This window comes from Cherax quadricarinatus, chromosome 93 (genome assembly GCF_038502225.1).
Source record: "Cherax quadricarinatus isolate ZL_2023a chromosome 93, ASM3850222v1, whole genome shotgun sequence".
Lineage (NCBI taxonomy): Eukaryota > Metazoa > Arthropoda > Malacostraca > Decapoda > Parastacidae > Cherax > Cherax quadricarinatus.
The window spans coordinates 638,453-658,411 of NC_091384.1; the positions used below are offsets into that span (position 1 = coordinate 638,453).

Sequence of the window (19,959 nt, forward strand, 5' to 3'; positions counted from 1 at the left end):
TAGGGGTATTCCATTCTCAGACTATTTTGCTATAATCTCTAGCCACCTTCACAACTGTTGGCCAGAGTTGATTCATAACAAATTATAGTCAAGATGCATTTAGGTTTCTGGTCTTCTTATCAATGTCATGGTTGGGAGACTATGATCTCCTGTCTTTGCATCAGGCATACTCATCTCATTCAGGGATATTCTATTAGACTGTCCCCTCTACCAGTAGGCACACAGAAATTTACCTCTTGATGTCGTAACAGCTCTAACACCCCTACTTTATCCTCACTCCCAGCTAACAACCCCCACTTTTGACACAGACTCCCTCTGACTTTTTGTCAGCAACAGACTTACTACACCAGCTTTGATTATACTTCCTTTAGCATTCCTCACTGCCCTTACTAACTCTACCTCTTGTTATCCTCTCCACTCTCACTGATCTCTGATCAGTCATATTACACCTTTTAGCACACCCTACCCTGCAGTGCTGTATGACCCTTACAGGTTTAGCACTTGGTTATGATTATAATAATCTACTTACTGCTTCAGCATGAAAGTAAGAAATTATAATATTAACATGAACAGTGTGTCATTACCATCACAGGTCTATGGTATAAATATTCACTGGTACTGCAAAAGAAAAGACGGATCAAGTAGTAGCTTTATTGAATACATTTTAGTTGCTCATTAAAAAGAAAAAAAAATGGCACTAGTTGAAAAAATATTGTAACAAAGTATAGAATACTGAAAAAGTCGTGAAATATATATAAAACTGTAACAAGAATATAGAAATAAAAAAAATTCATAGTTTTAACACAAGCTCAAAATAAGCCCTGGAATGTGGTGCGTTAACATACTCCAATGGACCATATGCAAGTTTACTTAAGATAAACTTTTCTTATACATGCTGCAATAAAATAAATTAACAGCTGCTTATGTCAGCTTAATAATCTTTAGTTGGTCATGACAACCAATTAGCTATGCCTTATGGGGTCTGGATAGCAGACGTGCAATTTTTATTACAATAATCTTCAACAAACAAGAATGGATGTGGTCTTATGTCTGCAGCTAGCTACTTAATTACAGTATGTTGTGCCCGAGGAAAAAATCTAAATTGCACAAAATGAGACTTCCACTGGATGTACATATGCACCTTGCTGGAAAACACTTGATGGCATCGTCAACGACAACAACTAATGTTCATAACAAGCCAATAACAATGAGAATTGTGTGTTTACTCGAGATGCAATACTACCATACTTTGTAACAACTGTCTGCAATGTTATAGGAATATGATTATAATTTATAAATTTAATTAAACAAAAATGCTGGACATGAAAAAGAGTTATTATTACTGTTGCACATTCATGGAAGAAGTGCTAAACCCATAGGGGTAATATAGTGTCTGGGGAAATGGTGGACACTCAGGTTTGACCTGAGGAAAGGAAGGTCAGGTTAGTAATAATAATAATATCAAGTTAAGTGCTAAACTCGAAAGTTATACAGCACTGAAGGGAGAGAAGTGTGAGAAGAGGAATATGTGAGGGGTAAGAGAGAATTAAACCCGTGGAAGGATCATGGAGGTTGTAAGAGTGGACAAAATAATTGACAATGGGCATTGTGCCGATCTTGCAAAGATGGGGCATTTACCTCTGCATATAGGCTCTCAAATAACAAAGATAAAGAGAAGCCCTGAGACAGAGACAATCTGCAATGATGAATAGAATCAAGTTTGCAAAGAGTACTGAGGAGGCAGAATAGAGCTGGTCATTATAGTCCAGTTAAGAAAAGATTTGGCAGAATGAAAACAGAGAAAAATGGGCTAAAGTTTTGAGGTTTAAGTGGCTATGATAAGCAGCTATTAGGGAAGTTATACAAGGCTTCCAGGACATTCAATGATCACACAGAAGAACAAGAAATCTGATTATATCCTATTCAGGGACCAAGAACCTTATCCATGGAGGCAAAAATGGAGAATGACCCAGACTATAATGGTACCAACACTCATTTATATGGTTATGAAGCATAAGTTTTAAATGTTTCAGAGAGGAGCCTGGAAATATTGGAGATGTCGTGTCTGAGGGCAATGTATGGTGTGAATATTATGCAGAGAATTCATAGTTTGGAGACAGGAGGTGCAAGGTTGCTAAAAGTATTATCCAGAGGGCTGAGGTGGTTTGGACATTCAGAGGATGCAACTTAACAAGATGACCTGGAGGATGTATAAATCTGCAGTGTGGAGGGAAGGAGGGGTAAGGGTCATCGTAGGAAAGGCTGAAGGGAGGGGGGTAAAGGAGGTTTGTGTGTAAAGGGGATTAGACATCCAGCAGGCATGTGCAAGTGTGTTAGGAGTGAGTGGAGGCAAGTGGTTTTTATGATGTGCTGCTGGAGTGAGAAAAGCGAGATTTACAAAGGGATTCAGAGAAAATGATTAGCCAGACTCGAGTCCTGGAGGTGCAAAGTACAATGCCTGCACTCTGATGGAAGGGTGGGGATGATGCAGTTGGAGGAGGGTTCATCTGAGCCATAATGTAAGCACGCCACTGGCAAGAGTATGATAGAGCGAGTGATGAGGAAAGAGTTTCTTCTTTTTGGGGGTCACCCCTACCTTGTTGCATAACAGCCAGTGTAAAAAAAGAAAAAAAAATGCTGAGGACATAGCCTTAACCCTTTCAGGGTTTCCGATGTACTAGTAAGGGTTACGCACCAGGGTTATTGATGTACTAGAACACCTAAATTCTAGCGCCTTCAAATCTAGCGAGAGAAAGCTGGTAGGCCTACATATGAAAGAATGGGTCTATGTGGTCAGTGTGCGCAGAATAAAAAAAAAAACCTGCAGCCCACAGTGAGTAATGAGAAAAAAAAAAAAACGTGTTTTTGGATTAAAACAGCGACTTTGCACTGTATTTTCGTACGGTATTTATGGTTGTATTTTAGTTTTCCTGATCTCATTTTATAGAATGGAAGACATATTACATAAATTACGATGATTTTGATTGGTTTCACAATGAAGAGTACCTTAAAATTGAGCTCAAATTAGCAGAAATGTTCGATTTTTACCAAAGTTCAAAAGTAAACAAATCATGCCAAGCGTCCAATACACGTCAACTGGTGAGTCTAATATTCTTTCACAAGTGCTCTGATATTATTTATACCATTTCTACACTAATGCAGTAGTCTGCATAACAGTAAATCTTTTATTATTAGTGAGAATAAAAATTCAAAGTGGAAAGCAAAAGAAATGTAAGAGGGGCCTGGGGACGTGACTAATGAACAGAGAACTTGTTATTTTAGTGCCAAGAATGTCTGTCTTGTTTATTCTGAACCCTATTTGGAAATTGGCATCTTCTGAAACTTGTGTGAAATTGGCAAAATTGCTAATTTCTAATCACTTTATTGGACAGTTGAAATTGGTAAATGGGTGGTTTCTTGTACTCATTCAATAGAAAAAATGGAGTTCTAGTGAAATAAATATGATTTTTGTTGACTAGTCCATAGGAATTGGCCGAAAATAGGGCTCAAAGTTGGCGAAATCGCCGATGAGTAAACATCGTCGAGACTGCTAACTTCGCGAGAGCATAATTCCGTAAGTTTTCAATCAAATCTCATACTTTTGGTGTCATTATGATTGGGAAAAGATTCTCTATCATTTCATAAGAAAAAATAATTTTTTTTTTCCGAAAAATTTTCGACCCTGAGAACGAGTTATGGAGAGGACCTCTCGACCCTGAAAGGGTTAAGGGAGCCCTCAGCCTGGACAAAGCCAGGGGAAAAAAAAAATAATTATTTACCTGGACACAAGTACCCCATGAAAACCAAATTGATGATGAGAGAGAATTATGGGTTTCCAAGTACCAAGTTAACCAAGTGCTCTAACTCACAATTTGCACTAGTAAGAGCAATGGGTCTGTAATGAGAGGCGTTGGACCGAGGTCAGGTTCCATTCCTTCGAACACGAGCCCCTCACCAGCATTAAGGAACTCCCTTAATAAGGGAAATAAATGCTTACAAGACTGATAATGGTAATGTTTGGGTTAACTTGTCTTTTAGAGGTAACAAGTAAAATGTACTAATATTTAAAAACAAATACTATTTTGAAAGGGGTCTACATTGATTGAGAGATTGATGTATTATGAGGGTATCAAATGTGGAAGCATGTAAATATGCCCTCAAAAACTGTAATTCATTTACCAAAGAAATATTAACCACCTCTACTCTATTCTGGGAATATTAAGGCACACTCAGCTTCTGGAGCCATTTAAATATCACTGAAACTATTGTTCTACAGCAAAGTGATACAAATACGCAAGAAAAAATAATCACTGTTCATTAAGTTTATAATAAGGCGAGGTTAACTGATCAGTCTCAAGTTCAATGTCTCGCATTTTTGGCCATAAAGCAAAAAACAAAAAGCACGAGACATTTTGCATAACACACATTTCCCAGCAGCAAGAGTATTCTACATGTATATTTTAGACTTAGACAATTCATTACATACATTCATTAACTGGCCAGGAGCTGATATACCAAAATTCTGATTATCCAACTCAAGCTTACATGCACTATTCACACATTACAGGGAATTAAATATTTCACTGGTCAATTAATTAGTTTTCCCACAGTAATATTTAAAAAAAAGAAAAGAAATATCAGTGTCTTAATTCACATACCCATTCTTAATATCAAATGACTCAGTACTGGCAGTGTTATTCAAATGCTATGGGTAATCCAAACTGCAGGTCGTCAAAACCCAGGTAAACCTGATGAAAGTGTACTCATTTTGATTGATGAACAGCCTTCCTTGTTAGTTTGAGAATTTTGAGAGGCCAGTTAAAATTGGAAGACTACATCGTAACTGATGACTTAACACTAAATGGCCAATAACCTAAAAAATTATAATTAATTTATAATTACTCTTAGACTAAAATCTCTACAGATTAACATAGTTGGTGGGAACTGGATAAACAGACAGAGGTCTCCGTTACATTAGAGGCTGAACTTTAGTAACAATAAGAAACTTTAATGCTACGAAGTAGCAGCATTGATTAGTTCATTTTACTATTATTTTGATGCATTACATCACAGTTTACCCTGAAGATCACATGTTATTTGCATCACTACCATCAGTTTTCACTGACTGCTATGGGAAATATTTCTTACCATGAATGATAGCAGAGAATTGATAATTTGAGTGCCATCACTACGCAATATTCATATTACTGAATGATGAATTTTGATGTTTAGTGTAACTAACACATGCTCTACCTTGTCTATTAATTTGTTCTTTAATCAAGTTTTCACCTTGTAAACATGACTGGTAGCCACAAAATTTTCTATCAGAAATATTTTGCCTTGTGACAGCTGGTAAATACAGCTTTTTATACACATTTTGACTATCTTTATTTTTTACATGTAAAATTAAAAGGAAAACTTGCCCAATCCATAATGCTTGGCCATTAGAGAAAAGGATAACATTGTAATAAGTTGTAAGTGTTGAAGATTTAACATAATTACAGTACATCATCTGCTGACAGGCTCTACATACTAAAAGTGGCTTTTAACCTTTAAACTGTCCAAAGGTAGATCTACATTCACGTGCGTAGCGCTCCATCCTTTATTTTCTCCATTTGAAAGCATGTTAAAAAAGAACGTAGATCTACATTCGGAGCACTACACAATGAACGTAGATCTACGTTTGAACAGTTTAAGGGTTAACAAATGTTTTTCTGTACACAAATGAGAAATATACAGTAGTATTTTTAATAACAAAAAGAAATGCCTGAGTGGTGGGAACATTTAAACAATGAAAAAAGGTAAAAGCAAAAGCTCAAATATAGAAAAGTAACAAGCTGAAAAACAAATTACTAAACAGTACCATGGCTGAAAAAAATTCACAACTAACCCACAATTTGTTAAAGAATCTTTAGATTATTTTTGAGAGTTGATAATGATCCTTAACAGATTAAAATATTGTCTGAAGTTTCCTATTCAAAGAGGATAAGTTGTGAAAATTAGCAAGCTTTAGTGTGGTGTGGCAATAGTGTGCATCACACCACATGCTATACACACTCAGTGTAACAATAACTGGTTTTAAATGAAACTAACAAGACACATTTTGGAAACCATATTGCTAACCAAAGATAATTCCATCATATTTATTAACAATAACTAAAGTAATACTGGCATGTTTATCCAAGATATTATGAATTTACCTTTTTTTGAAATATGAGTATTAAATATCTCTCAGAACTAACTAAAAACTTTAAAAAAAGGAAAAAATTTAGAGAGCAAATGGTGAGAGTATTACTAAAACCAATGACAAGAGAACAACTTTCACTATGCTGCTTTCTCAAGATTAACAGAACATCCACTTAACATTATTCTCATATTCTCATTCACTAAAAGTATATTTTTGGTAAAAGATTTAATGTAAACCATCCCCTGAAATCTATGACACCCATGCGCATGCACATCACTGCTTGAGGGGATAATTGTCATAATTATATCTAATTTATGCAGTATAAGTATTTATACCGATATCTAAAAACATATGCTCATTTATGCACAATGAATTATGTAACAAAAAGGTTCTGAATTGTCTTATGAAAGGTTCAAGAATTAATTTCAATGCCAAAATTCTTATCCTGTGGCTTACTAGTCACTGTTAAATAGCCACATTAAGAAATACATAAGAAATCCCAATTTTCAGCATTCTTGCTACTGATGAGATCCTGATGAAAACCTTCACAAAGTTTATCTTTCACAGACTAAGTACAGTACATGCCATTATTTTCAAAAGCTTTTTATTATGCTAAGTACTTGCATATATTGTCAATATGTCTTTTTTACTCTAACTTTGGATTATTTTTTGTCCTGGAGTTGGGCTTGCATCCTGGCCATCATTTCTTGCATCTTGCGAATCTGTGCCTCCTTTTCTTCCAACTCCATTACCATGCGATCCTTCTCTTGTCCAACAACTGGTGGAGAATTACTGAAAAAAATAAATACATAAATAAATACAGTACATAGTATAGAAATTACTCCTACATAATTTGCTAAAATATAAAGCCACCTCAGTTTTCACAAATAAAAAAAAAATTGAATGAAAAGAGTAATAATAAATCAACAAAATTTAGTATGACAGTACTGTTAAGACAGTGTTCAACTGCTGGAAAACTATTAGTGGGCTACATTAACCCTTAGAGTTACTCGAAGGGGCCTTACCACTCTTTTAATTTTGGGTACTAAACATTGAAGGTTGTTAGAAAATGTTTGCAACTAGAATACAACCATAAATACCATACAAAAATACAGTGCAAAGTCGCTGTTTTAAACCAAAAACACGGTCAAAATTTTTTTTTTCTCATTACGGACTGTGTGCTGCAGGATTTTTTTTATACTGCGCACACTGACCACAAAGACCCATTCTTTCATATGTAGGCCTACCAGCTTTCTCTTGCTAGATTTGAGGGCGCTAGAATTTATGCGTACTAGTACGTCAAAAACCTTGGCGCATAAGCCGTACTAGTACGGCCAAAACCCCGAAAGGGTTAAAGGAATGCACGTGGTCATCAACAGTATTCAGGTAGGTTGTGGCATTTAAATGATGCTCAACTATTATGGAGCCTAATGTATGCCAGAAAATAATTCTCCACACCATTACACCAAGACCACCAGCCTGAACAAGACACTAGGCAGGATGGATGATGAATTTGTGTTGTTTACGCAAAATTATGACCTTACTATCTGCATGTCTCAGCAGAAATTGCAGTTCATCAGACCAGGTGACATTTTTCCAATCTTCAACCCTCCAGTTTTGATAAGCCTGTACCCACTGCAGCCTGTTTCCTATTCTTAGCTGACAGGAGTGGAGCCCAGTGTGGTCTCTGCTGCTGTAGCCCATCCACTTCAAGGTGCATGTTGTGCATTCAGAGATACTCTTCTGCACACCACTGCTTTAATGCATGGTTATTTGAGTTAATGTTATCTTCCTGTCACTTGGAACTAGCCTGGCCATTCTTCTCTGACTTTTCTCATTAACAAGGTATTTTTGCTCACAAAAGTGCCACTCATTGGATGTTTTGCATTTTTCACACCATTCTCTGTAAACTCTAGAGACTGCTGTGCATGAAAATTCTAGATTAGCAGTTTGAGATACTCAAACCCCCCTGTCTAGCACCAACAATCATTCCACAGTCAAAGTCACTTAGATCACATTTCTTCCCCATTCTGATGTTTGATCTGAACAGCTGAACCTCTTGACCATGTCTACATGCTTTAAGGTATTGAGGTGCTGCCATATAACTGGCTGATTGGTATTTGCATGAACGAGGTGACAGATTCACCTAATAAAGTGACCACCGAGTGTATCTAGCAAATAAAATAACCTTCTATTCTCAACTGACTGGTGAAGAAGAGGTTTGCCAAGATTTGAAAAACTTTGCAAAGATCAGCTTTAATATAAGAATCTAACAAACTGTTACCATGTTTGAAAGATAAGTAAAAATATAAAACATGTTTTGCTAGACAGTAACTTGAGTAACAAACTTCAAGCATATTTACTCTGGGATGACACACAAGCTTCAACAGACAACTAAACTTACATCTGCTTTTTAGATGGTAAGGAGTTTGTACTAGAGTGTGAGTTGTTGTTGATTGCAGTAGCAGCAGCAGCCAGAGGAGAGCCACCACCCTTGGCCAGCCTCTCAGATCTGTAGTTCTCATAATGGACATCTTGTGTCACCTCTGTCAGGTCCTGCATGTGTGTCCTAAACAATACATCAATACAAAATTTATTCTTCAACTCTATAATAATATTACCAAATATAAGTATAGACACGTTTGTGTCATAAAAAGACACACTTATGCAATATTAGACAACCTTGTTATGGCAACATATTGGTGACCTGGTTTTTATTAATCCCATACAGACAGGAAAACAGGAAACATAGTAATATGGAGGTCAGTCAGTGTAGGTGAGGTACACACAAAAATATTTAACGACTTCATCTGATGGCTGTCCAATGGCCTAAAATTGTTTTAGCACAAACTCTGAGAGACATTGAAGTTCCCAGTATTCTGCACAACTGTAATGCTAAGACAAATGACCACAAATGTGTGGGCAAGACACAGGGAGCTTCAATATCTCTAGTATTTTTTATTAAATAGACTCAGCTGTCAGGACACAACCATCAGATGAAATCATTAACCATTAGTTTCCACAACTGTCCTCAACACTACTACATATTTTTTTATTTTTCTGTCTGTGATTGCTTAAGCCCCCTGGTGGGCAAAACAGTTCCATAACAAACTTACCTATTAACACAGCGGCCATCTCCCACCAAGGCAGGATGACCCGAGAAAGAAAACCTTTCATCACCATTTACTCCATCACTGTCTTGCCAGAGGCATGCTTACACTATAGTTATAAAACTGCAACATTTAACACCCCTCCTTCAGAGCGCTGGCACTGAACTTCCCATCTCCAGGACTCAGGTCCAGCCTGCCGGTTTTCCTGAATCCCTTCATAAATGTCACTTTGCTTACACTCCAGCAGCACGTCAAGTCCTAAAAACCCTTTGTTTCCATTTTCTCCTATCTAACATGCTCACACATGCTTGCTGGAAGTCCAAGCCCCTCGCACACAAAACCTCCTTTACCCCCTCCCTCCAACCTTTCCTAGACCGACCCCTACCCTGCCTTCCCTCCGCTACACATTTATACACTCTCAAAGTCATTCTATTTCGTTCCATCCTCTCTACATGTCCAAACTATCTCAATAACTCCTCCTCAGCTCTCTGGATAATAGTGTTGGTAATCCCACACCTCCTCCTAATCTCAAAACTACGGATTCTCTGCATTATATTCACACCACACATGACATCTCAGACATGACACCACACATGACATCTCAGACAAGACATCTCCACTGCCTTCAGCCTTCTTGTTGCAACATTCACAACCCATGCCTCACAACCATACAAGAGCACTGCTATAACTATACTCTCATACATTCCTCTCTTTGCTTTCATGGATAAAGTTCTTTGTCTCCACAGACTCCTCAGTGCACCATGCACTTTTTTCCCCCACGTCAATTCTACGATTCACCTCATCCTTCATAGATCCCATCTGCTGACATGTCAAATCCCAATTATCTGAACATATTCACCTCCTCCATACAGTAGGGCCCCACTTACATGGCAGGTTAGGTTCCAGGCTACTGCCGTAAAGCGGAAATCGACGTAAAGTGGAACACCCCTTTTCCACTTATAAATGCATATAAATACATACTAGATAACAAATTTACACTAACATATATTAAGTTAGCAATAGAACTAGGCATTAAAAAACAATAAAAAAGTAAAATACACATATAGTACACTCATTGCTTACCTTAAAATATTTGAAGTCTTAATCTAGGGTGAGATGAGTAGTATGTATGTAGTCAGCCAGGCTATCATACCAGGTCACCCCACCCACATATAATATTCTATAACATTTAACCCTTAAACGGTCCAAACGTATATATACGTTTTTTCAACATCTGAAAGTATGTAAAAAATGTAGATCTTTTTTGTTTTACATTTGAAAACGTGTAAAAAAAACTATTATCTACATTTTTTTTTGTTATATTTGAAAATATGTAAAAAAAAGTAGATCTACTTTTGTAGCTACGAATTTGAACGTTGATCTGTTTGGACCGTTTAAGTGTTAAACATCCCAGAGCAATAAAATACATATACAGTTCACTCATTACTTACCTTAAAATATTTGTAGTCTTAATGTAGGGTCAGAGGTGAGTAAACGAGATAAAACAAATAAAGAGAGAGAGAGAGACAGAGAGAGACAGAGAGAGAGACAGAGAGAGAGACAGAGAGAGAGACAGAGAGAGAGAGACAGAGACAGAGAGACAGAGAGAGAGACAGAGAGACAGAGACAGAGAGAGAGAGACAGAGAGAGAGAGAGAGACAGAGACAGAGAGACAGAGAGAGAGAGAGAGAGAGAGACAGAGAGACAGAGAGACAGAGAGACAGAGAGAGAGAGAGAGAGAGAGAGAGAGAGAGAGAGAGAGAGAGAGAGAGACACAGAGACAGAGACACAGAGAGACAGAGAGAGAGAGACAGAGAGAGAGAGAGAGAGAGACAGAGACAGAGAGACAGAGAGAGAGACAGAGAGAGAGAGAGACAGAGAGACAGAGACAGAGAGACAGAGACAGAGAGACAGAGACAGAGAGACAGAGACAGAGACAGAGAGAAAATCAGGACATGAGGGAGGGCAGCGCAGAGTTATGTAAACAAACCAGGTGAACGCAAGTTTTGTAAACAAACAAAGTGTACACGTCTGGTTTGTGTACAAGTTACATTGTGTACAAGTTGTCTCTACATTGATACGGTAGAATAAATAAATAAAGAACGCTCCCATTCTCATGTAACACCATTTTTAGTAGAAATGACACTCTGAGTGAAGGCAATGGAAGTAAGTCAGACCTTTTTTAGGTTATCCTAGGTTCTCTACACATTTGCTGTTACGTATGATAATCTGTGTAACTGTATTTGTGTATAACTGAATAAATTTACTTTCTTACATACGAAGGGAATAATTTTCTACAGTTACCCCCAGTAACACACTTTCTCTGATGCTGGACTAGAGAAAATGTTATTCTTGCCATCACTCGTACAAGTCTGGCTACCACATCTCGTATTTATGTTTATTTATTCTACTGTGGGGTGTATTTATCATCTTTATATGTTATGTATCGTGTTTATTATATAATTTTGAAAAAAATCTAGATGGATTAATGAAAATGCATATATTAACGTAATATATGACATTTGGTGATTATTATTATTATTATCATTATTAATATTGCACCACTCGTACAAGGCATCTGACTCCTACATCTCGTATTTATGTTTATTTATTCTACTGTGGAGTGTATTTATCATCTTTATATGTTATGTATCATGTTTATTACATATTTTTGAAAAAGTATCATAGATGGATTAATGAAAATATGTATATTAACGTAATATACGACATTTAACCCTTAAATGGTCCAAACGTATATATACGTTTTTTCAACATCTGAAAGTATGTAAAAAATGTAGATCTTTTTTGTTTTACATTTGAAAACGTGTAAAAAAAAAACTTATCTACATTTTTTTCTTTTGTTATATTTGAAAATATGTAAAAAAAAGTAGATCTACTTTTGTAGCTACGAATTTGAACGTCGATCTGTTTGGACCGTTTAAGGGTTAATGAGACTCGATTATTATTATTATTATTATTATTATTATTATTATTATTATCATCAGTACTAATATGGTGTCTCGAGATATAAGACGCTCTTACTGATTTTAATATGTACCTGCATGCCAGCACAGTGTATAAGTTTATTTAGGTACAGGTATACATAAGTATAATTATCAGAGTATATATAAAATATGAAATAACTTTTAAAAACACTTGAAATTTTGGAGTTTCCAGACATAATGGAGAGACTTAGTGCTTACAGATTTCACAGAGAATGTAAACAAACCAGGTGGGGCACGATGACCGTATTAGAAAGTCGTCTGCTATCCTGCTCTCCATTTTTTTTTTTTTCCCAACAAGTCGGCCGTCTCCCACCGAGGCAGGGTGACCCAAAAAAGAAAGAAAATCCCCAAAAAGAAAATACTTTCATCATCATTCAACACTTTCACCACACTCGCACATTATCACTGTTTTTGCAGAGGTGCTCAGAATACAACAGTTTAGAAGCATACACATATAAAGATACACAACATATCCCTCCAAACTGCCAATATCCCAAACCCCTCCTTTAAAGTGCAGGCATTGTACTTCCCATTTCCAGGACTCAAGTCCGACTATATGAAAATAACCGGTTTCCCTGAATCCCTTCACTAAATATTACCCTGCTCACACTCCAACAGATCGTCAGGTCCCAAGTACCATTCGTCTCCATTCACTCCTATCTAACACGCTCACGCACGCTTGCTGGAAGTCCAAGCCCCTTGCCCACAAAACCTCCTTTACCCCCTCTCTCCAACCCTTTCGAGGACGACCCCTACCCCACCTTCCTTCCCCTATAGATTTATATGCTTTCCATGTCATTCTACTTTGATCCATTCTCTCTAAATGACCAAACCACCTCAACAACCCCTCTTCTGCCGTCTGACTAATACTTTTATTAACTCCACACCTTTTCCTAATTTCCACACTCCGAATTTTCTGCATATTTACACCACACATTGCCCTTAAACAGGACATCTCCACTGCCTCCAACAGTCTCCTCGCTGCTGCATTTACCACCCAAGCTTCACACCCATCAATAACAACTCTACCACACACTTCACCAGGTACACTCAACCGAGACTTATTCCCTTAAAATTTTTACACTCTTTCATCCCCTTTGCCTTTATACAAAGGAACTATGCATGCTCTCTGCCAATCCCTAGGTACCTTACCCTTTCTCATACATTTATTAAATAAAAACACTAACCACTCCAAAACTATATCCCCACCTACTTTTAACATTCTTATCTTTATAGGAATGTTAAAAGTAGGTTGTTAATGTTGCAGTTTAAAAACTGTAGTGTAAAGCACCCTTCTGGCAAGACAGTGATGGAGTGAATGATGGTGAAAGTTTTTCTTTTTCGGGCCACCCTGCCTTGGTGGGAATCGGCCAGTGTGATAATAATAAAATAAAAAAAAATCTTTATCCCATCAATCCCAGCCGCTTTACACACTTTCATTCCACTCACTGCCCCACACACTTCCCCCACACTCACAACTGGTTCTTCCTCACTCCTATAAACGTTATTCTTCCTTGACCTATACAAAAATCACAGTTTCCCTATCTTAACAATTCCTGAAAATATTCCCTCCATCTTCCCGATACCTCTAACTCTCCATTTAATAACTCTTCTCTCCTATATTTAACTAACAAATCCAAAACATTTTCTTATTTTCAACAAAATTTGTTGATAACATCTCACCCACTCTCTCATTTGCTCTCTTTTTACACTGCTTCACCACTCTCTTAACCTCTCTTTTTCTCTCCATATACTCCTCCCTCCTTACATCAATACTACTTTGTAAAAACCTCTCATATGCTAACCTTTTCTCTCTTGTTACTCTCTTTACATCATCATTCCACCAATCGTTCTTCTTCCCTCCCGCACCCACTTTCCTGTAACCACAAACTTCTGCTGAACACTATCACTATATTCTTAAACTTACCCCCATACATCTACTCCATTGCCTATACTCTCACTAACCCATTTGTCCTCCAACAGTTGTTTATATCTTTCCCTAACTGTCTCCTACTTTAGTTTATAAACCTTCACTTCTCTCTTACTTGCTGCTTCCATTTTCCTTGTATTCCATCTACTTTTTACTCTCACTGTAGCTACAGCTAAAAAGTGATCTGATGTATCTGTGGCCCATCTGTTAACATGCAAATATATCTAGCAATATTAACGTAGTCTCTCCTCACCCAACAACGGAGTTCTGTTCCTAAGACCACGTCGGTAAACGAATTCATTGCTAAGCAAGGAGCATACTATGATGGTAGTGGGTTTGTGCCAACCATCTTTAATTTTGCATATAAATAAGAGACCAAAAAAAAAAAAAAAAAAAAAGTTTCTTTTCTCTCATGTGGTATATTATCACCTGAAACTTATTCTGAATGCTCATATGGTAACTGAAATAACATCCAGTTTTATTACTCACCCAAGAAGGCATCGAAGTTTAATAAAGTCACAATGGTTGGGGTTTTCCACCTCAATAACACCCCAAGGATACTGTCGTCCTCTTACTTTCTTGCCACCAACATCTAATACTGTGGTGGAGCCCACAACTGCAAAAGGCACTGCCTCCTTCAACTGTCTAACCTAAAATAATAAGACCATAAGAAAAATTATTTTATAGGATGCACCATTTCCCACCAAGGCAGAGTGACCCAAAGAAGTCAAATACATTCACCATCAATCATTCAATAAAACTGCCTTGTAAGAAATGCAGTCTCAAGATTCAAATGACTTGAACTAGATCCACTATTGTTACTGCTGCAATACAATTACTTGACCTATAATTCTATGATTTTATCTCTGCAGGAGTGTCCCTTTAAATGACTGACCATGACAGAGAAACTCCTAAAACAGTTTCATTTGAAAACACCCTTGTAGTATGCCCTGCTGTCAAAGAAGCTGAACCTACAGTAAGCCCTAGAAATTTGCAGGCTTCCCTATTTGTGGGATTCAATTATTCAAAGCTTTTACTGTTTAGCAACCCACGAATAGTTTCCATTATCCAGAGGCACTTTCAAAAGTTCCTGGACTGCCATGAAAAAAATATACAGTAAAGGTTTACTTATTACAGCCTTCCTCAAAGTGCTTTCCTTAGGAGGATATATACTGTTCCCAGTGCCTCTGTCATTTCTCAAAATGCTTCTGGAATTCTTCTTTCATAATGGTATCTAGCACACCTTGGGCAGTTTTTTCTACTGAATCAATAGAATGGAAGGCATACTAGGAAAATAGCTAAGAATTTGGTCAAATTGAGCAATAGAATTGGCTTAAAATAGGACTCAAATTAACAAAATCGGCAATGCATAAAATGCACCCAGATCACTAACTTTGCACCTGCGTAGTTGCTTAAGTTTTCCATCAAATTTTATATTTTTGGTGTTGTTACTTTCAGAAAAAGATTCTCTACCATTTCATATTTTTTTAAATGTAGAAACTGTGAACACTTAATTTTGAGAGTCTGGACAGTAAAAGTGTTAGGACGCGATCAACAGAGATGTTTGCACGTTGGAGTAGGCATAATGCACAGCCATGAAGCCACACTTTCAAAGACAATAATTAATAGAAAGGACGGAGCAAAATAGGATGACTTGGAGTGTGTATAAATCTGTAGTTGCACGGAAGGCAGGTAGGGGGTCACCCTAGGAAAGGATGGAGGGAGGGGGTGAAGAGGTTTTTGTATGTAAGGGGCATGGACATCCTGCAGGCATGTGTGAATGTGTTATATAGGAGTGAGTGGAGGCAGTGCCAGATTTACCTATAGGCTTGGTGGCTGAAGCCTTGGGCCAATTTTCCATCAAATTTCGTATTTTTTGTATTATTACCTTCAGACAAGTATTCTCTACCATTTCATAAGAACAAGTAACAATTTTTTTTTTTTAAATTCTTGGACCCTGTGGACAAGTTTCAGATCAGGGATCTGGACCCTCAAAGGATTTAAAAGTATCACTAAAATGTGTTTTTAGTGTTCTCTAAGGTTTAGCAATAGTTATATTCTTTTGAAAGTTATTTATGCTAGTTTTATAGTGTTTGTTGTCATTTTAAGGCATTTTTAAGGCATTATGTCCAGTTTACATCAAAAACTGGGTTATGTCACGGCTCTTGGAACCAATTAATAATGTAGGGTAGGGGTATGACAATATTTAACAATAACATCTTATGTTCTTCAGAGGAGGAATTGTGAATTGTGGAATTTTAAGCACTCTTCTTCATCATCATCAGCTTCCTTGATTTTTTTTAAAATACTCTTTCATCTTTCTCTAGTCATGAGGATGGGGAATTGGAAGAGGCCTCACAAGTAAAATAGCCTAGGGCCTTTCTTCATCTATATCAGGCACTGAGTGGAGGCAAGTGGTTTTTATGACCTGATGAGCTGTTGGAGTATGAACAAGATAACATCTTGTGAAGGGATTCAAGGAAACTGGTTAGTCGGACTTAAATCCTGAAGGTGGGAAATACAGTGCCTGCACTTGTTGGGGTGGGGATATTTGCTGTTTGGAAGGGCTAGTGAACTGTTTTATCTACATGCCTCTGGCAAGAGAGTGGGCGAGTGATAATGAAAGTGTTTCCTTTTTGGGTCACCCTACCTTGGTGGAAGACGGCTAGTGTGATAAAAAAAAAAAAATTAAAACCAATCCTGACACACAATATAATTAATCACCTTTATATTGAGGATAAAACAATATTTAGAACTATGAAACACAAAATGAGACCAAATTTGATTTTTTTATCATACTTAAAATTTATTAGTATCTGGGAATGCAAGGACATCTAAGAACCAAAGCCCACTGAATATGGATGCTTGATTGTAGTGTAAATATAAAAATTGAGCAAGAATTTGCATGGTGTTGCAGCATAACAAATTGTACAAGACTTAGAATGGTGTTGCAGCATAATATTCTCTCACCTGTTCTTTGTAATCTTCTTCTTCATCTGTATCACAGTCTGGCAGTGGATAAATATGGATCCCATTTTCCTCAATTTCATCCAGAACCTAGAAATTAAATACTAGATTTCAAAACTTCTCCATGGGGAAGTAGAGAAGAATCATTTCCCTGTAATCCATGCGTGTCACAAGAGGCAACTAAAATGCCAGGAAAAAGGAGCTAGTAACCCCTTCTCCTGTATAAATTAATGTAAAAAGAAAAATTTGTTTCTTCCTTTTCGAGTCACCCTGCCTTAGTGGGAGATGGCCAGTGTGTTAAAAAAAATCAAAACTGGCATAAAATCAAAGATAAAAAATAGCTCAACATTTGTCATCTGATAACATGGGGTAGAGTAACTTTCAAAAAAATAAAACAATATCTAAAATGTTGTTCCTGTTACAGTAATCTTAAACAAGAGAGAACTTATTTGTAATGAATAAGAAAACATAAGTAAACATAGGTCTTAGACAGGGATGTGTAATGTCACCATGGTTGTTTAACATACTTATAGATGAAGTTGTAAAAGAAGTAAATGCTAGGGTATTGGGGAGAGGGATGGGATTAAATTATGGGGAATCAAATACAAAATGGGAGTTGACACACATACCTTTTGCTTATGATACTGTGCTTTGGGGAATTCTAAAGAAAAGTTGCAAAGGTTAGTGGACAAGTTTGGGAGGGTGTGTAAAGGTAGAAAGTTAAAAGTGAATATAGATAAGGGTAAGGTGATGAGGGTATCAAACAATTTAGATAAAGAAAAATTGGATATCACATTGGAAGGAAGGAGTATGGAAGAAGTGAATGTTTTCAGACATTTGGGAGTTGACTTGTCAGCAGATGGGTTTATGAAGGATGAGGTAAACCATAGAATTGATTAAGGAAAACAGGCGAGTGGCGAGTTGAGGTATCTGTGGAGACAAAGAAAGTTATCTATGGAGGCAAAGAAGGGAATGTACAAGAGTATAGTGGTATCAACATTCTTATATGGGTGTGAAGCATGGGTTGTAAATACTGCAGCGAGGAGGTGACTGGAGGCAATGGAGATGTCTTGTCTAAGGGCAACGTGTGGTGTAAATATTATGCAGAGAATTCATAGAGTGGAAATTAGGAGGAGGTGTGGAGTTACTAAAAGTATTAGTAAGAGGGCTGAAGAGGGGGCTGTTGAGGTGGTTTGGTCATTTAGAGAGAATGGAACAAATTAGAATAACTTGGAGAGCATATAAATCTATTGGGAAGGAAAGTGGGGTAGGGGTCATCCCTGAAAAGGTTGGAGGGAGGGGGTAAAGGAGGTTTTGTGGGAGAGGGGCTTGGACTTCCAAGCCCCTCACCTGAGGGGCTGTTGGAGTGTGAGCAGGGTAATATTTTGTGAAGGGATTCAAGGAAACCGGTCAGCTGGACTAGAGTCCTGGAAATGGGAGGTACAATGCCTGCACTTCAAAGCAGGGTTTTAGGACATTGGTAGTTTGGAGGGACGTCTAAAACGTTGTATCCGAGTGCTTCTGCAAAGACAGCGATTATGTACGAGTGATGAAGTTTTTTCTTACTTTTTGGGTCATCCTGCATTGGTGGGAAACGGCTGAAGTGTCTCAAAAAATCATTCATTTTTCATAAAGTACTGGTGAAGTTTAAGCTTGGCCATAATAGCAAGAAGCTCAGGAAAGATCATAGTTATAACTGCCCACCATGACTATGGTCAAGCACATTGTAGGTTGGTAGACAGCAACCACCCAGGGAGGTACTACCGTCCTGCCAAGTGAGTGTAAAACGAAGCCTGTGATTGTTTTACATGATGGTAGGATTGCTGATGTCTTTTGTCTGTCTCATAAATATGCAAGATTACAGGCATGTCTTGCTACTTCTACTTACACTTAGGTCACACTACACATACATGTACACATTTATTTATACACACTCATCTGAGTTTTCTTTGATTTTATCTTAATAGTTCTTGGTCTTATTAATTTTCCTTTTATATCCATGGGGAAGTGGAATAAGAATCTTTCCTCCGTAAGCCATGCGTGTTGTAAAAGTCAACTAAAATGCCGGGAACAATGGGCTAGTAACCCCTTTTCCTGTAAAGATTACTAAAAAGAATAAGAAGAAGAAAATTGTCAAAGTGGGAAGTCTGAATGTGCGTGGATGTTGTGCAGATGATAAGAAAGAGATGATTGTGGATGTTATGAATGAGAAGAAGCTGGATGTCCTGGCTTTAAGTGAAACAAAGCTGAAGGGGGTGGGAGAGTTTCAGTGGAGAGGAATAAATGGGATTAGGTCAGGGGTTTTCAAATAGAGTTAGAGCTAAAGAAGGAGTAGCAATAATGTTGAAGGATAAGCTATGGCAGGAAAAGAGGGACTATAAATGTATTAATTCAAGGATTATGTGGAGTAAAATAAAGATTGGATGTGAAAAGTGGGTTATAATAAGCGTGTATGCACCTGGAGAAGAGAGAAGTGTAGAGGAGAGAGAGAGATTTTGGGAAATGTTGAGTGAATGCGTGGGGAGTTTTGAATCAAGTGTGAGAGTAATGGTGGTTGGGGATTTTAATGCTAAAGTGGGTAAAAATGTTATGGAGGGAGTAGTAGGTAAATTTGGGGTGCCAGGGGTAAATGTAAATGGGGAGCCTTTAATTGAGCTATGTGTAGAAAGAAATTTGGTAATAAGTAATACATATTTTATGAAAAAGAGGATAAATAAATATACAAGGTATGATGTAGCACGTAATGAAAGTAGTTTATTA

General features: G+C 37.3%; 1 protein-coding gene across 7 annotated transcripts in view; it reads right to left on the reverse strand.

Annotated features, from left to right (window-relative positions):
• Positions 1 to 637: 637 nt before the first annotated feature.
• Positions 638 to 19,959, reverse strand: part of Septin1 (Septin 1) — an 88,095-nt gene continuing 68,773 nt past the window's right edge. For all 7 annotated transcript variants that reach the window (XM_053798055.2, XM_053798054.2, XM_053798056.2 and 4 more), the window contains 4 exons: positions 17,203 to 17,289; positions 14,722 to 14,882; positions 8,592 to 8,756; positions 638 to 6,979 (listed from right to left, as the gene is read on the reverse strand). In XM_053798055.2, coding sequence (XP_053654030.1) covers positions 6,850 to 6,979; positions 8,592 to 8,756; positions 14,722 to 14,882; positions 17,203 to 17,289 — 543 coding nt within the window. In that variant the 3' untranslated portion in view covers positions 638 to 6,849. The remainder of the gene's footprint in view (positions 6,980 to 8,591; positions 8,757 to 14,721; positions 14,883 to 17,202; positions 17,290 to 19,959) is intronic.